This window comes from Propithecus coquereli, unplaced genomic scaffold, assembly GCF_000956105.1.
Source record: "Propithecus coquereli isolate 6110/MARCELLA unplaced genomic scaffold, Pcoq_1.0 Scaffold636, whole genome shotgun sequence".
NCBI lineage: Eukaryota > Metazoa > Chordata > Mammalia > Primates > Indriidae > Propithecus > Propithecus coquereli.
Window position 1 is genome coordinate 233,853 of NW_012152352.1, and position 17,775 is coordinate 251,627.

Below are 17,775 nucleotides of genomic sequence, written 5' to 3' on the forward strand. Positions count from 1 at the left end.
GCCCCTTTAAAAGTACAGTTGAGGGCTGGGTGCGGTGGCTCACGCCTGTAATCCTAGCACTCTGGGAGGCCGAGGTGGGTGGATCGTTTGAGCTCAGGAGATCGAGACCAGCCTGAGCAAGAGCGAGACCCCATCTCTACTAAAAATAGAAAGAAATTAGCTGGACAACTAAAACTATATAGAAAAATTAGCCGGGCATGGTGGTGCATGCCTGTAGTCCCAGCTACTCTGGAGGCTGAGGCGGAAGGATTTCTTGAGCCCAGGAGTTTGAGGTTGCTGTGAGCTAGGCTGACACCAGGGCATTCTAGCCCCAGGCAACAGAGTGAGACTCTGTCTCTCGAAAAAAGTACAGTTGACCCTTGAACAACATGAGTTTGAACTGTGCAGGTCCACTTATACACAGATTTTCTTCAGCCTCTGCCACCCTTGGGATAGCAACCCCTCCCCTTCCTCCCCCTCTTCCTCAACCTATTCATCCTTGGCCTGAAGCCAAGGAAGAAGACCTTTATGATGATTCACTTCCACTTAATGAATAATAACTATATTTTCTCTTCCTTATGAGTTTCTTAATAACATTTTCTTTTCTCTAGCTTACTTTATCGTAAGACTATATAGTACATAAAACACATACAAATTATGTGTTAATAGACTGTTTATATTATTAGTATAGCTTCTGTTCAACAGTAGTCTAATAGTAGTTAAGTTTTTGGGAAGTCAAAAGTTGTACTCAAATTTTCGACTGCACAGGGGTTCAGCACTGCTAGCCCCTGCATTGTTCAAGGGTCAGTTATAATTATACATACTTATTATGCATTTATTCATATAATTACAAGTAACCCAATATTATCGGTAATTCAATGTGCATTTTAAAGTTGCATAGTCAACATTTTTAAACTAATATATGCAAAGAATATATAAATCAGGTAGGAGATTTGAACCAAAAACTTCTCAGCTCCCAAATATGTTGTTGTTGGTACCTATATCTCACAAAAAATCAGTATTCCACATAAATCTTAATTCTTTTTTTCTTATCACCGCTTAGGGGAACACACTGTATGTAAGACTGAATTAAGTTATAGTAATGAGGGATGGGTGGTTGTATGTTAGTAAATGTTTAACAACTGGCTGTTTGGGGAGAAACCTCTGATTTGCAGAATCTGCTGGTTTCTGTGGTGCAAATATTCCCCAAATGGCCAGTTTCACATCACAAACCCAACATCACTGAATATGGGAGTTGGAAAGAAACGCAAAAACTGGCTGTCCAGAGCCAGGTTCACACTACTAGGTGTAAGGGATGCAAGAACATTTTCACTTTCAGGGGCAACTTTTCCAGTTATTTTGAAAATTTTATTTATTTTAAAAGATAATGTCATTGATTTTGCTGCCTAGCCCATGGGAACAAACTAGAATGTTGAGACCTTTAGAGTCTAAAATGTTTTTTTTTTTTTTTTCTGGTGAGCAGAGCTGTGCAGAAAAGAGCACAGCATGCCTGAGTGCTATCTTTTGAAAGGTCTGCTTACAAGGTTGGCCCTTGGCTGGTGTCTGGGAATGTGAATTTAGGGAAGGTTCCCATCCCTGGAACTGATAAGACATGGCTTACTATGCCTAAACTGTTTGTATACACAATACAGTTTATACAAACACCTCTTTTCCTTCTGGGAGTCTGGAATTTGGGTACATGCCAGGCAGAGGGTGCCTATGTGACCAGTCTCCAATAAAACCCTGGATGTTGAGTGTCTAATGAGCTTCCTTGGTAAACATCTCAGATGTGTTGCCACAACTCATTGCTGGGGAAATTAAGCATGGCTGTGTGTCTCCATTGGGAGAGGACTCTTAGAAGGTCGCGCCTAGTTTCTCCCAGACTTTGCCTCATGTACCCTTCCCCTTTGTTGATTTTTCTTTATATCCTTTCACTGTAATAAATCATGAGCACAACTATATGCTGAATCCTATGAGTTCTCCTAGCAAATCACCAAACCTGGGGGTGGTCTTGGGGACCCTGACACAAAAGTACTAAGTCATTTCTTCAGAAACTTATTTGTCATGCATAATCTCAACCCACCCACCTCCTTCCAGAAAGGCAAGGGGAGTAAGGAAAGGATAAAAGGGAAATAATGACCCTTGCCATTTGCCGGTTATAGGTTATAGATGTTTCATCACCACCAACATAGACAACTGAAATTTGATATATCAAAGCTGCTTTGAAAGGTCATCCAGAGTATACAGTACTTAAGGAATATGACAGCTTAATTCCTTTTCAGTATAAGATTTGGAAAGACATTCTTTGACCTAAAATAAATCCCTTTAGTATGTAAGCTCATAGTATGTGGTTCATTAGCAAACGCGTGCTTATGTACCCACTAACAACGGGTACTATAATGTTGTACTGGATAAGTGGGGTAATTGTAAGATTTATCATTCAGACTAAGACAATTTTAAAACTGAAAGGGAGCACTAGTAATAATTACACTAGAACAACAGATGTAAACCCTTGCTTCCATGGCAAAAGGAAATGTAAAGGATGAAACCAAATTAATTTAATAAGAAAATCATATGGTTTTGTAGAGATCTAAAATAAATTCCTCCCTAACTACAATAAACTATCTCAACTCAAAATACGGGGAAAGGCCTTAGGTGATAATTTATTGAATCATTTCCAGAGGAGAAAAGATTGAAGTTGGACTCTGAAGAACGGGAAGGAGATAACATGAGAATAGTTTGAGCGAGGGAATGGAGTCAGGAAAAGTGAAGTTATATTTAGGTAGATCAAAAGGTTTGTGACTAAAGATTTTGTTTGAAACAGCAATGAAAGTTCAGGCAGAAAGAATGAGTGTAGACTTCATCCTACAGACAGTGCAAAAACTTAAGGAGCAACATTTCAAGATTAACATGAGGACAGTGCAAAATACATCGATTAAATGTTGGGACTAGGTGCATGGGAACAGAAAGAGATCTCTTTTTTGAAAATGGTAAAGGTGCCTGGCGTACCCCAGCAGGAAAGAGAAGTTGCAAGATGTGGGTATGAGAAGCAAGGGAAAAGTCAAAGACAACTTCGGTACAAGAAATAATACCAGCATTAAAAGATAAACAAATGAGATGTAGGAGAAAATCTGAGAAAGACGGTGATGTGGAAGATTTCATGTGTCACTAGGAAGTGGTAATCTAAAGTCTTGGTAAGCAGTCAGAGGGCAGTGCAAAGTGTCAGATGTGACAGGATCATGACCTGGGATGTTATAGACAATATGAAAGTAGAAGAGATTTCAGGTTCGTGAATCGAAGGATAAAAATAGAAATATAAGAACTGAACCTAAAAGATTTGATTTAGGAAGTAAGGGTAAGAAGAACCTGTTGAAAGAGTATTTAGTGATAGGTGGAAAACCAAAATCTGGATTTCTAAAAGGAATTCATTTTCCCCTTCTGCTTTTGCTTTTAATTATAAATGTAATAAATATTCATTATTATAAGTTTGTCATTCATTGCTATAACAGAAAAATGAAAAGTGCAATCTCACTGCTAATATTTTGATGTGAACACTATCTATCTATCTATCTATCTATCTACCTACCTATCTATTTGAGATGGGGTCTTGCTCTATCACCCAGGCTGGGGTGCAGTGGCATCATCATAGCTCACTGCAGCCTTCAACTCCTGGCCTCAAGAGATCCTCCAGCCTCAGCCTCTTGAGTAGCTGGAACTATAGGCATGCACCACCACACCTATTAATTTTTTAAATTTATTTTGGTAGAGATAGGAGCTTGCTATGATGCCCAGACTGGTCCTAAATTCCTGTGCTCAAGCAATCCTCCTGCCTCAGCCTCCCAAAGTGCTGGGATTATAGGCGTAAGCCTGGCCACTGTGCCCAGTCCAACTTACTTTAAAGTAAACCTGTGATAATACTGTATATTCTGTTTTAAATTGTTTTTTTCCTGCTTAAGCTAATGAATATCTCCCGATGTCTTTACATGATTTTCCAAATAAAACTTTTAACAGCCAGATCACATTCTGTTTTTTGGTCAAAGTATTTTTGCAAACTTATCCCAATTATTCTCTTGTGCCATTTCAGTTGTTTCTAAATTTCTGCACTATGAATAACTCTTGGATCGATATTTAAACAATATTTCTATAATTTTTATGTTCATCTCTAATAATTTCTTTGGGGTAAATTCCAACCAAAAGAAATCATCTCAACTATCTTATACATTTGTTTGTTGAAATATGATGTCAAAAAGATTCAGTCATTCTTAAGGTAATTTATGTTCCCACTGGGAGAGCAAAGGTATGCCCCATTTCCTATACCTTCACTAAACAATGGATATTATCTTTTAATAAATTGAAAATGACACCTTGTCAGTCTGCATTGAACAATATTTATATAGTTTATATTTCCTCTTTGATCAATGCCGCTCGTGTCCTTAGCCCATTTTTTCCCACTGAAGTGTTTATCTTTTTCACACTGATTTGCAAATGCTTCTTTATATGAGATGATAACCCTTTGTCCTATGTTGTTGAAATTCCCTAATACTTTGCCATTTAATTTGGTTTAATGTCTTTTAAAACAGATATTCTTATGGGCTCAGATCTTTCTGTATTTCCTTTACAATCTCTTCCTTTCATTGTATGCTTAGTAAAGAATTACTCATCCACATAGCAAATATTACTCCTTTCCATCTACTATAAAGCCTATAATCTTGACAAGTTTGTTTCCAACTCTCCAATTGTTTACTCCAATGACTCATCTAATTGACGGCCTTGGAACTTTGTCAACTTAAGCTGACCCTTCAATTCAGTCCTGGAAATGGGCAACCACTTATCTTCCATGAACGAAATGAATAAGTAGTCAGCTGTGCAGGTGGGAAGGCACAGAGGGGTCTTTTGGAGAACACGTTAATAAGCTTGGTGCTGACAGAAGGACCAGAGCTGCTCTGGAAAGAGGCAGATGACTTTTAATGCCATGTCACAGAATTAAATACATTTGTGGCAGCATCTGCCTACAACAAACAGGTTTGATTCTTGGATGGGCCGGGAAAGAAAAACCCAAGCCATATTTGTCTACATTATGTACCCCTGAGAAGCTGCTTTAACACAATCTGTTTGTTGTGTTGTGTCAGCAGCTGTACCTCTTGGAAAAGAAGTGTGCGTGTTTGTGGAGTGAGGTGGAGAGGGGCATATTACTATGTTATGATCTTTTCCAGCCTCCAACTAAGTGTAGAGCCAGAACAAATATTCTATTATGCCATAGTCTAAGGGATTTAGGGCCACTAGCAAGGAAAAGTATTTAACATTGGACTAAGTTGTCAGGAAAAATTGAGACATATTCTCTAGAGGACTTTAAAATTAGGATAAAGTTATCATTTCCTTAAAATGGCTTAAGCAGTGCCTTGTCTAAGGGTGGCCTCTCATGTTCATCAAGAACCTAAAGTTCTTTAGGGACTCTAAAAACCGCCCTTGATTTTGCAGCAGTCAATTTGTAAAAGGCACCTGGCTGTAGCCCTGGCCACGGCAGATGACAGTGTGCCGGCAGCAGTTAGAGGAGCCTCTCTCCACATGGCTGCATCCACATCACGCCACAACCCCATTCTCTCTTGGGTTTATTCTAGGGCAATGTATTAAGAGAAATATAAGCATTTAAGACATCGGGAACATGTGAACATAATATTAAATTACAACAAGCAGTACCAAATACTCTAAGATTAAACGTGCCCAAGAAATTTAAAATACAATCTAGTTTTTCTTAATGGCAGATTGTCTTCCATTTCACTTTTGCCACAAAATCTTTCTGTAAGCACACAATTGTATGTTAAATTATACTATTTAAATAGCATGTGTTAATAACAGAAAGCATACTAATAATTTCATGTTTAATATCAAGGGAAACAAAACTTCCCAATATTAAACATGGTTAAAGAAATCTGATGCTCTAAATGAAAACGTGAGCATGTTGGGGAAAAAAGGAATCAGATGCTAAAATAACATTCCCATTCCATTTTGACGCCGTGGAAACTTTGTGATACTCTAACTTGTCAAGCACGCCTTGCGGATGAACTTGGAGGTAGGAGAAATCAGAAAAGGAATATGGAAGGCTGAGGACCATTTTTTGACATATGCCATCACTGAAATTAGAACTACATTATTCCTCAGTAAAAGGACTACTCTGGATTTTACTAATAACAGTTAAAAACCAATAAGAAGAATAAAAGATATTTCAGACAAGAAGAAGAAATAGACTACTTACATGTGTAGATGTGTGTAAAATATTTCTGTTCATTTGTTCTTAAAGAAAATGGATGTAAAATAATTTAGATTTGGAAATGTGTAGTTGTATTTCTTTTTACCCCCAATATAGAAGGGAGGCTTTGAAATCAATGTCACAGGTATTTTAAATTTAATATAAAGGCCATAACATGAATTTGATAGGTCCTGTCTCTTGAAATATGCCCAAAAAAGAAGAAAAGGAAAAGGTTTTATTTCAACCTTTCTTGTTGTTGAAGGAAATATTAATCTTTCACTTGGAACTGTTACTATTAAATGCCATCCTGTATTTAAAGTACCTGTTCATACTAAGTGCTCAGTGAAGTTAGCTATTGTTACTGTAATTATTTTATTAAACAGTAGCAGACTTTGAGATACTTCAATCTCCGGAAAGTTTTTACTTTACATAACTTGATGTTAATGCTTTTTCCACATTTCAATTGGAAAAGCTTACCTCTTGCAAATGAGACTCCTTTTTCTTTGCAGACAAATTCAAATGCTTTTCAAGAATTGAGTAGTATTTTTCACTCTCCTTGTCAAACTTCTTCTTTCCATCCTAGGGGATAGTAATAACAAAAAAAAGTTCAAAATTCAAATCAGAGCATCCAGAAAACCTTGATTTTCACCATCCCCTCAAAAGTCCAATATAATTACTTAATAATGATTTAGTCAATTCCAAAAACCTGCAAAACCTTAATTTAGTAGAGTAGAAAGAAGGATGTGAAACAAGTTATTTGAGCATGTATTCTGCTCTCAAAGCAGCTTCCCCATCTTGTGGGGAGAGACACCCATGTACACAGACATGGCAAGTCCCATCTCCCGTGAAGCACACGGAACTGTAGTATGGGTGGGGGGACCGGCTGGCTACAGTGAAGTCCCTTTGAGAGCTTAGAATTGACTTCCAACAAAAGATTCTGATCCAGTAGATCTAGGATGTGACTAAGAGAAAAATGTCTTTTTTAGGCTTTTTGGTGATTCGAATGAGTTAACATATAACCAGTCTAGAGGAGAACCGCTCCCGTAAACTCTTTTTCACAGAATCACTCTCAGCCACAAAAGACACCTGATATTTCAAACAACTCATTCTTGACAGGGAGGTAAACAGATTTTTCAATGCTGGTGGCTTCAAATAAATAAGAAAATTCAAAGTCAAATCAAAAGGATTGACAACATCCACACCACGTATTCTGACTGTAACTATTATTATAATAGTTTACCTATACTTATTTCTGAAATGTTGGAGTCTGTGGGGGAGAAGAGGGAGAATAGCTGTAAACAAGCTGACCTTTTATGGAGGAAGGGAATAAATTTATCTTTCATCCTACGGCTTCCTTCCACAGAAATGCAAATGGAATGCAATACTGAAGAGAACAGAGCATACCTGGACATATAATCTTCTCCAACTATAAATACTGTATCCACCAGGTATGCCTTTTCTAGTTGAGTCTGCATGAAACAAATACTAAGTAACTACACTCATAAATTTCACTGGCCAAGGAAGTACTACTATTCCTTTCTTTCCTTTCAGTGTCTCCGAAACTGCAACCTCTGGATCACCTGATTGAGAGTCAAGTGTTTACGAGTTTGTTCAAAACGCACATTCCTGTTTTCCTTCACCCAGAGACTCTGGAACTGTCATTCTTAGCAAGCTCTATGATTATTATGCATAAGTCTTTGCTTCATTATTTGCATAAGAACCTGGCAAGGGTTATTTAAAAATAATGGATGGATGGATGGAAGAAAGGAGGAAAGGAAAGAGGAGAGGAAGGGAAGTAGAAGAAAAGAAGAGAAGGCCTCTAGCTTAGGGGTCTTCCCCAGGTTTATCTATTCTGGTGATGCCATTTTAATCCCTTGGCATTCTGAACTTTTTTCTCGATCATATTTCCAGGAACCCATCATATTTTTCCATATATGGAATTTTAGGATGTGAGTTGGGAAAATTGAGTCCAAAAGAGAATAAGCAGAGTTCTGCTTTAAAAGTTCAAGTCACTTTTAGACCATGTAAGAAATACTGAGATGTTTGTACATTAAAGTATGACACCTGTAAATGATGGGGAGAAAAGTCAAAATCCTCGAAGAATTTTTATTACGTAAGGATAAAATGTGGCCCTGCTAGGAGAAACACAACTGGAAAATAAGAGTAGCATTCCCACCCAAAAACGGTGTGTTGAGGAGCTCCTCACATAACAAACTCTGGAGTAGCCGACCCAAAGGGAAGCCGAGAAGCCCAAGCTCAGGATAGGAGGAGTCTGTCCTCTCCACTGCTGGAATAGATACCTGGGTGAATATTTCATCTTTTCATCAGTGGATTTTACTCTTTAATCTGGCATTTCGTGCCCACAACTAACCTGCCACCTATCTTTCCAAAAGTCTCTTTCACTAGCTCTTTTTGAGCTCCCTATTCTTGCTCCTTTCGGTTCTTTTTTTTCCTCTCTGGACCATTCCCTCTGACAAAAATGCACATTTCTTCCAATTTCCATACATTCAAATTATATGTATTTTTAGCACCGAGCTCAAAGAAACCTCATTCACAATTCCCTTTTATCAATTCTCTCTCCCTTTTGAATGCTTAAATAGCTTCATATATGGGTCTCTTACAGTGTTCATGTTCTACATTGTAGCAGAGATTTTATGTATATACCCCATCCATCTTAAAATTGAATAGCTAGTGAATGCTCAATAAATATTTAATGAGCAAGTACAATTCTTCTTCTTATAACAGTGGCCACCACAGTCCCTCACTGACATTCTATTTGTTCAACAAACTATTATCCTTCATACAAGGAACAACTCTGCACAAATGGCCCTAAGTCAAACTCAGTGGTACATGAATACATGTGGGCAACCAGCTGCGTTACAGTATATTACACAAAGCTGACTCCCTTTCATCTTACAATAGGGGCTTAAAATTTCTCACTGTGCATAAAAGAGGAAGAAACTGGCTTCAGGAGAAGGGAGTACAGCTGTGGTGATGACACTTGCATCTTTGTTTTCAGTTAGTGTTCAGTGACATTTTTCAAAATGTTAATTCAGTGCCAATACATCAGCATTCCTGGCAATACAAAAATCATTCCCAGAACCACTTCCTGGACTCTCCCTTCAAACCCTGGCCCTTCACGCCACCAGGCAAGCAAAAAGAGATCTTCTCAAAGGTTCCAGTGACGTAGACAACAAAAGCACCCTCAGTTTGAGCACAAAATTAAAGAGCTAAGAGAAAAGACTAGGCCACATGTATACAACAACTATAATCTAGGGAAGTATATTCTAGAAAACAAAGAGCACTTTTCCTTGCAACTCATATCTCCCTCAAAAGTCATAATTTACTGCTCATATAAGCTAAGACTTATTTGGAATTACTAATGTAACCTCATATAGCTACCTCTTGTCTCTTATATTACCTGTTGTGGACATCAAACTAAGAATTTTCTCTGAAATCAGTACCGCTAAAGGAAGGAGAAAATAACCATGAATTGTTATTAAATGTTGTGCAATATCACTGGCTCCTTATTGCCATGGCATGATTCAAAGAAAAAAAAAAAGGAGACTACATATTATAAAGGTATGTTTTCTGTCAATCCATAGTAAGTACATTTGAATTAGGTAATCATTTAAAACAAAGTCATAGTAAAATAATAATCTTGAGGGAAAAAAGAAGAGGAGTGAAGTAGAAGGGGATGTCTGCCTTTACTTGCTATATGTCATGCAGATAAAGACAGTGAAAGAGAGAGATAGAAAATTACTGAACAAAATAGATCATCAAAAATGGCAAGTTATTCCTCAAACCCAAAGATAGCTAGTGAAAGTAAGCTATATCTGGGTCTGCAACTGATGGCTCTGCAAACTACACTGCATTTACTGTGAGCACAGTGTCATATTATCACTCAGTAACTGTGGTCACGCCATGCCTTCGTTTTACACACTGGAGTGAGGAATAGGAGGAAACCATCACAGCACAAACTCCAAGTGCCAACTTTACTCTTCGAATTGTTGTTTATAACCAAAAAATTTTGTCAAATATTTATAAGACTTTAGGCAGGTCACACAGATAAAAATATATTAAAATACATGCTACTGTTAAAAACAAGGCCAACTCAATGCCTTTCACTAAACACAAGAGGGTACCAAAGATGAAGAACAGATTTTACCACACCATTTAGATAATCACAAATAAAAATAAATTCTCAAAATTTATCTGACCACATTTTTTCTGTAAAACTACTACAAACTTTTGTTTAAATACTTGCATTAGCAACTGTTACTACGATGTAATTTTCTAAAAATTAAGGAAGTGAACATTTCTATATTTCTTTTAAAAACAGGAACACATATATAGGATTTATTCATCAAATTTTTAAGATTGTCTCAATGTTGTAATTGTCACACAGGATATTGTGACATTCCCCAAGCAACTAGTTATGTCATCACGTTGGTATAACCATTATCTAAAAAAGCACTACTTGTATATTTTGAAAAATCCTTTAACTTAATACATAATGCTAGAAATAGTAATATAAAAAGTAATAAATACTAATAGCTAAATTTCTGTTTCAAAAACATGAGGGATTCTTATCAACTGCCACTGTGCTATGCCCTGAAAATACAGGAGAAGACAAGAGGTAGCCCCAACCGCCACCCCTGACTGGACTTCTTCCTCCTCTGATGGTGGGATGTGCTCCCTGCTTAGAATGGCAGCCCACAGCGGCATCACCGCTCGGATTCCTAGAAGGGCCAGCTGCTAGGATAGTCCAACCACATGTTGCTTAGGAATTCCCCAACGCCCAAGGGATCTTGGTGTCCAGAAGCCCAGCTTATTAAGAATCTCAGCATAGCTTGCAGAGCAATGCCCCTCCCGTGGGTGATTCCACCCAATTCCCAGTCTCCCCAAACCATTCCCAACTCTCCCACCCACAATCTGGTGAAATACAAACATTCCAAAAGGTCTTCTTCCTGGGTGGATGTGCCAGCATAATTCACCCTACCTCTCCCTGTCCCTGTTACATCCCTGCCACCATCAGATTCATAGGAAACAAATAATTCATATTTGCATTTATAAGGAACTCCTACAAGCTGGACAGAAAGAGAAGCAAACAGATAAACATATTATATATGCGTCAAGGATATGAAGGGACAATACAGAAGAAGAAACCCAAAGTGTAAAAAACATATTGGGAGTCGCTCAAATGCACTAGTAACTGAAGAAAAGCAAATTAAGTCAGTAAGATATCACATTATGTCTATTAAACACAAGTTAGAAAGTTGAATGATGCCATGTGCTCAGTACATGTGTAGATACAAGAACCGTTGTGTATCACCGGGGGATTGTAGAGGTGTGCAGCCTTGCTAGAGGGAAATGCTCCACTAAGTGACATGTGTGTGCCCTATGAACCAACCTCTGGGTGTACATCCCAAAGAAATGCTCGCATAAATGTCCACAAAGAAGTATGAGTGAGGATATTCATAGAAGTGTTATCACGGGAATAGGAAGGGAGCCTGAGTATTTGTTAGTGGGTACCTAAAATGTATTAGATGCCTACCTTGGAGTGCTATGCAAAAGTTAGAGGGAAATAGTAAATGTAGATGGATGTTAACACACAGTTGTGGGTGAAAAAATTTGAAACAGATATATAACACACCATGAGTTATGTAAATTGAATGTAAGTAAATAAAATGAGAGGGTTGTGAATTAAAAAAGAAAACAGATTTTAAAAAGGTAAGTAAATAAGCAGATAGGAAGACCATTTGATTAACAGAACTACGGAAAGAGAAAATATGAGTAAAGGAACTGCAAAAAAAAAAAAACAAGAAAATTTCCAGAACTGGAAAAAAGGTTTCCATATTAAAATGGCCCAATAAGCACACTGTACAATGAATGAGAAAATAACAAGGCATAAATATTAGAAATCCATAGATAAAATGAAAACCTAAAAGCAACCCATAAGAAACACAGGACTTACAAAAATATCATCAGAGATCAGAACAATAATGGATCTTCAACAGCGTAACAGGAAGCTACAACTCAAAGGAGAAATGCCTTCAGATTTCTGAAGAATATTGATTCTGAGCCAAATTTCCATATGCAATTAAATTACCAATCCACATTTAGGGTAGAATAAAAATATTTACAAATGTGCAAGGCCTCAAAAATTTTACTACCTACGTACTATTTCTCAGGAAAATACTGAGGGATGTGTTCCACTAAAACGAGGGAATAAATTTAAAAAGACATGAGATCTGAAAAAACAGGAGGTCAAAAAGTTAAAGGGAACTCCCAGAATAAGGGTAATACGAACTTTGAGGAAAAGCAAGGCTTTGAACTTTAAAGCAACCAGTTAAGATGAGAGTTACAGGAGAAATGTCTCTACAAGAAATAGAACGAAGAAGATAATATTTGATGTGTTTAAACAGATTAAGATTTGTTTTATAATTATATCATTGCATTTGGAAAAAAGAAAATTAAGAAAATTTGAAGGTGAGGTAATTATTAACTCCAAGGAAAAAAATTTATACAAAAAAATGTAATCGTAGACATGGTTCATGTATGAACCATAATTATATTCTTATGTAAACAATGAACATCGATTGTTAACATGATTAATATACTGAATTTTATCTTAATAAAAAGAATTTTAAAAAAACAAACCAAAAAAAAGTGATCGAACTATACACATCTGGAAGTGGTGGGAAGAGAAATATGTATGAAGTAGTAGTGGTTGTAATGCTGTAGGGATGCTAAATCTTCATTTTCCATAGTAGGAAATTAAATTATTAATGCCTGACATTGAAGAAACAGGAAAAAGGAGAGTGAGTATATTATTTAGTAAAATGGACATAAATGTGAAATAACCGCTTAAAGAATTAGAAGTGTTTGTCTTCAGGGAACAGAACTTTGGAATAGAGAGATAGATAGGGAGCTAGTTTATTTTATAATTTATATACCTTTACATATTGTTAGGTTATTGAAAACTATGTATATCTTCAATAATTAAATTCTTTAAAAATTAAATTCTGTTTAAAAATGAGAGAAGAAAAGGAGAAATAATTAAGGGAGTTGGTATATAGAGAGAGGAAGAAAAACACAAAAGTTGGAAAGTTAGTAAAAATGAATAAAAATTAGAATAGAGAGAAGAAAAAGTTCTCTTACGGTAGGTTTTTATTAATTCACTTATTAATTTGAGCCTTTATTAAATGCCCATTTTGTGACCTGTTCTCAGGGCTGAACAAGACTAGGAGAACAATGAAAAGAAGAAACAAACCTTTCTAAAGGGGTTGCAAAGCAGTTTGCATACGAGATCTCCACATCCAAACCCTACAAGGTAGGAATAACTAATCTGCACTTTATGAGCATGGAAACATTATCAGAGAAGAGAAGCCATCTGAACAAGGTCACAGAGCTTATAACAGGCAAGGTGGATAATCGAAATCAAGCCTGTCTGGTTCCAAAGTCCATGCCCCTTGCATAGTGAAACACAGCCTGAAGCAGCAGCAAATTAAAATTGTAGCACTTTACTTCCTCCAAAAAGGGGGGTGGGGAGAAACAGACAGAGGGAACAAAAAGAAGAAAAGCAACAAAGGAGGAAAGGGGACAAAAGGAAGAGAGGGATGAAAGAAAGAAGTGAACAGAGAAGAAAAAGAGGGACAAAGGAGAGGAAAAGGAGGAAGGAGAGGAGGTATTGGGTATTTGCAAGAGACAGGGAGAGGAGGAGAGGGAGGGGGAGAGAAAACACGCTGCTGAAAGTATCTGAGGGCATTTGGTTGTCAATCACTCCTGAAGCCGTGGGAAGACAGGGAAGACCGGAATCAGGAGGGTGAACAGCATCTGGAGTGGCTATAATCTGATGGGCTCTGACGTGAAGTTATGGACAAAACCAAGGTTACATAATTCTGCTTACCAGACAGGACATTTGGAAAATCACCCTGGGTAAATTTGGAGGTTTCCTAATTAAAGTTACTTAAGTTTTTCTCCATGCCAAGCACTGGGATTTCTCTGCTCTTCTGGAATGACAGAGAACTTAGAGGAACAAACATGGAGTAATAAAATACTAAGTATGACAAAGACGACTTAGACTACTTATAACTACTACTGTATCTGACTGAGACTGAGGGAGGTATTTTTTTTTCTATTTCCTAAGGGGAAAGCAATAGCAAGTACAAATTAAATTTTTATATTATATTAAATATAATATTGCTTTAGTTCAAATTTCCTAGAAAACAGTGCCTGAGGCAAAGTTTGCTGGCTAAAGCTTGGAGCATGTGTGTCTGCAATCTTTGGATGGCAAGACTGAAGAAAAAAGGGATGTGAGAGAAGGAAGGAAGGTAAATACAAGTGATCATTACTGAGCTGGCCACAGCAGCACAAGGAAACAGCCAGGTGCTCAGGCACTATGGCACATCTCTATTCACGCTGTACAAAACCAACACACCTCAGGTAAGGTTCGTTAGTTAAGCAACGAGGAAGCAAGATGTATCTGCCAGTTCCCTGCTATGACTGACCAAAATTCACCCTATGGAACAGCAACTCTCTGGCACTTCAGAGTGTCACTTGGCCCCTCTTGCAGTTGTGGGAGAGGCCAGAGCTGACAACGTGGTTCTCCATGCCCATCTAGTCGTGATGGCAGGAGCCCTAAGCCTCTGCACCACAGGTGCTATATGCAGTTCCCACTGCAGAAGGGACCTGAATTGGAGCCAGGCCCTGAGCATGTGGAAGAGACAAGAGGTGACACTCCTAGGCCACAGTTCTCTGCTGAGCAAGAACTAAGTGAAAGGCATAAACTAGACTCAAGACCTATGTAACATAGTCCTAAGAGGCATATAAAAGATAATATCTTTTTTTTAATTTCAATAGATTTAGGGGATTCGAGTGTTTTTTGCTACATGGATGAATCGTATCATGCTTCTGTCGGGGCTTTTAGTGTACCCGTCACCAGAACAGTGTACGTTGTACCCAATATGTAGATTTTTATTTTGCACCCCCCTTAGTTATCAATGTTCATTACACCACCTTATTGTCATATATACTCCTCATTTAGCTCCCACTTACAAGTGAGAACATGTGGTATTTGTTTTTCCATTCCTGAGATATTTCATTTAGGATAATGGTCTCTAGTTCCATCCAAGTAGCTGCAAAAGACATTATTTCATTTCTTTTTATGGTTGAGTAGTACTCCATGGTCTATATATACCACATTTTATTTATCCACTCCTCAGTTGATGGGCATTTAAGTTGATTCCATATCTTTGTGATTGTGAAGTGTGCTGTGGTATAATTCAGATGGAGGTGTCTTTTTGATAAAACGGCTTCTTTTCCTTTGGGTAGATACCCAGTAGTGGGATTCCTGGATTGAATGGTGGGGTCTACTTTTAAGTTCTTTGAGAAATCTCCACACTGTTTTCCATAGAGGTCGTACTAGTTTACATTCTAACCAACAGTGCATAAATATTCCCTTTTTACTGCATCTGCACCATCTATTGTTTTTTAATTTTTTAATAATGGCCATTCTGACAAGAGTAAGGTGGTATCTCATTGTGGTTTTAATTTGCATTTCCCTGATGATTAGTGATATTGAGGATATTTTCATATACTTCTTGGTCATTTGTCTGTCTTCTTTTGAAAAAAACCTGTTCATGTCTTTTGCCCACTTTTTGATGGGGTTATTTTTCTTTTCCTGCTGATTGGTTTGAGTTCTTTGTAGATTCTGGATATTAGTCCTTTGCCAGATATATAGTTTGTGAATATTTTCTCCCATTCTTTAGGTTGTCTATTACTCTGTTGATTATTTGCTTTGCAGAAAGTGTTTAGTTTAATTAAATCCCATTTATTTATTTTTGTTGTTGCTGTATTTGCTTTTGGGGTCTTGGTCATAGATTCTTTGCCTAGACCAATGTCCAGAAGAGTTTTTCCTATGTTTTCTTCTAGAATATTTATGGTTTTATGTCTTACATTTAAGTTGTTAATCCATCTTAATTTTTATATACGGTGAGAGATAGGGATCCTGTTTCATTCTTCTGCACATGGCTATCAATTTTCCCACCACCATTTATTAAATAGGGCATCCTTTTCCCAGTGTATGTTTTTGTCTGCTTTGTCGAAAATCAGTTGGTTGTAGTTATATGGCTTTATTTCTGTGTTCTCTATTCTGTCTCATTGGTCTACGTCTCTACCTTTATACCAGTACCATGCTGTTTTGGTTACTATAGCCTGGTAATACAATTTGAAGTCAGGTAATATGATGCCTCCAGATTTGTTCTTTTTGCTTAGGATTGCTTTAGCTATTGGGGCTCTTTTTGGGTTCCCTTTAAAGTTTAAGATTGTTTTCTCTAGATTTGTAAAAAATAACATCAGTATTTTGATCGGAATTGCAATGAATCTGTAAATCACTTTGGGCAGTATGGACATTTTAACAATGTTGATTCTTCTAATCCATGACCATGGGATGTTCTTCCATTTGCTTGTGTCATCTGTGATTTCTTTCATCAGAATTTTGTAGTTCTCCTTGTAGAGATCTTTCACCTTCTTAAGTATATTCCTAGGTATCTTATTTTCTTTACAGCTATTATAAATGGTATTGAGTTCTTAATTTGATTCTTGGCTCGATTATTATTAGTGTATAGAAATGTTACTGATTTGTTTACATGGATTTTGTAAATTGAGACTTTACTTATTTACTTATCAATTCTAGGAGTCCTCTGGTGGAGTCTCTAGGGTTTTCTAGATATAAGATCATATCGTCAGCATGCAAGGATATTGAGTGTGTTATCTTTATGATTTTATGATGAGGAGAATGAAATATTTTCAAGGGATTTGCAAGCTCATTCTCAACCTTGTTCTCTTGATCCAATTTTGTATATTTTCCTATCAATAGAGATTTCAGGAAGATCATGTTTATAAATAGGAAAGAAATCTCCCATTCTTAAAGAGTAGAAAAATGGGCTTCAAGGAAATTAACTATAGGCCACACAGTCAGCAAGAGGGTGGAGTCCAGACCAAAACACAAGATCTTTCTCAAAATCAGCATAAATAGCACAACTGCTTAGTTTTAACATTTAAAGGAAAATAACCACATCCATTCTCCAAAGGGCTGAAGTGTCTGGATCACTGTCACACTCTCACAGAATTAGCCAATAAGCCAACTCTAGGAACTGTCCTCTCCTGAGTATTAGCTCATGGAATTTTTTTGTAACTGGTTTTATCAAAAACCCCTTTTGACAGAGCTCCATCCCCTTTTACAGTAACAGAACCCCTAAATTGTAGCAGGGCACACAGCTCCCAACAATGAAGAGTACATTTCCCAGTCCCCTAGCAATGCATGTGTCTATGTGACTAAGTTTTGGTCAATGAATATGAGCAGAGGCATTGGGGGCAGCTTCCAGAAGCCTCCTTAAAATATACCTGGTGTTCCTCCTCCTCCCTCCTTCCCTCCCACAATGGGGAGAACATGGTCTGAACCTATATTGCAAAATGCCCTCAGCTGACTTCCCCTGATCTTTCTTCCTTGACTTTTGACTTGAGGGTAACAACTTAAAAAAAAA

The 17,775-nt window shown here is 37.3% G+C and overlaps 1 protein-coding gene across 1 annotated transcript in view; it reads right to left on the bottom strand.

The window, feature by feature from the left end:
* Positions 1-17,775, bottom strand: part of ARHGAP42 (Rho GTPase activating protein 42) — a 333,741-nt gene that overhangs the window by 115,295 nt on the left and 200,671 nt on the right. Inside the window, exon 5 of the mRNA XM_012659813.1 lies at positions 6,704-6,805. Coding sequence (XP_012515267.1) covers positions 6,704-6,805 — 102 coding nt within the window. The remainder of the gene's footprint in view (positions 1-6,703; positions 6,806-17,775) is intronic.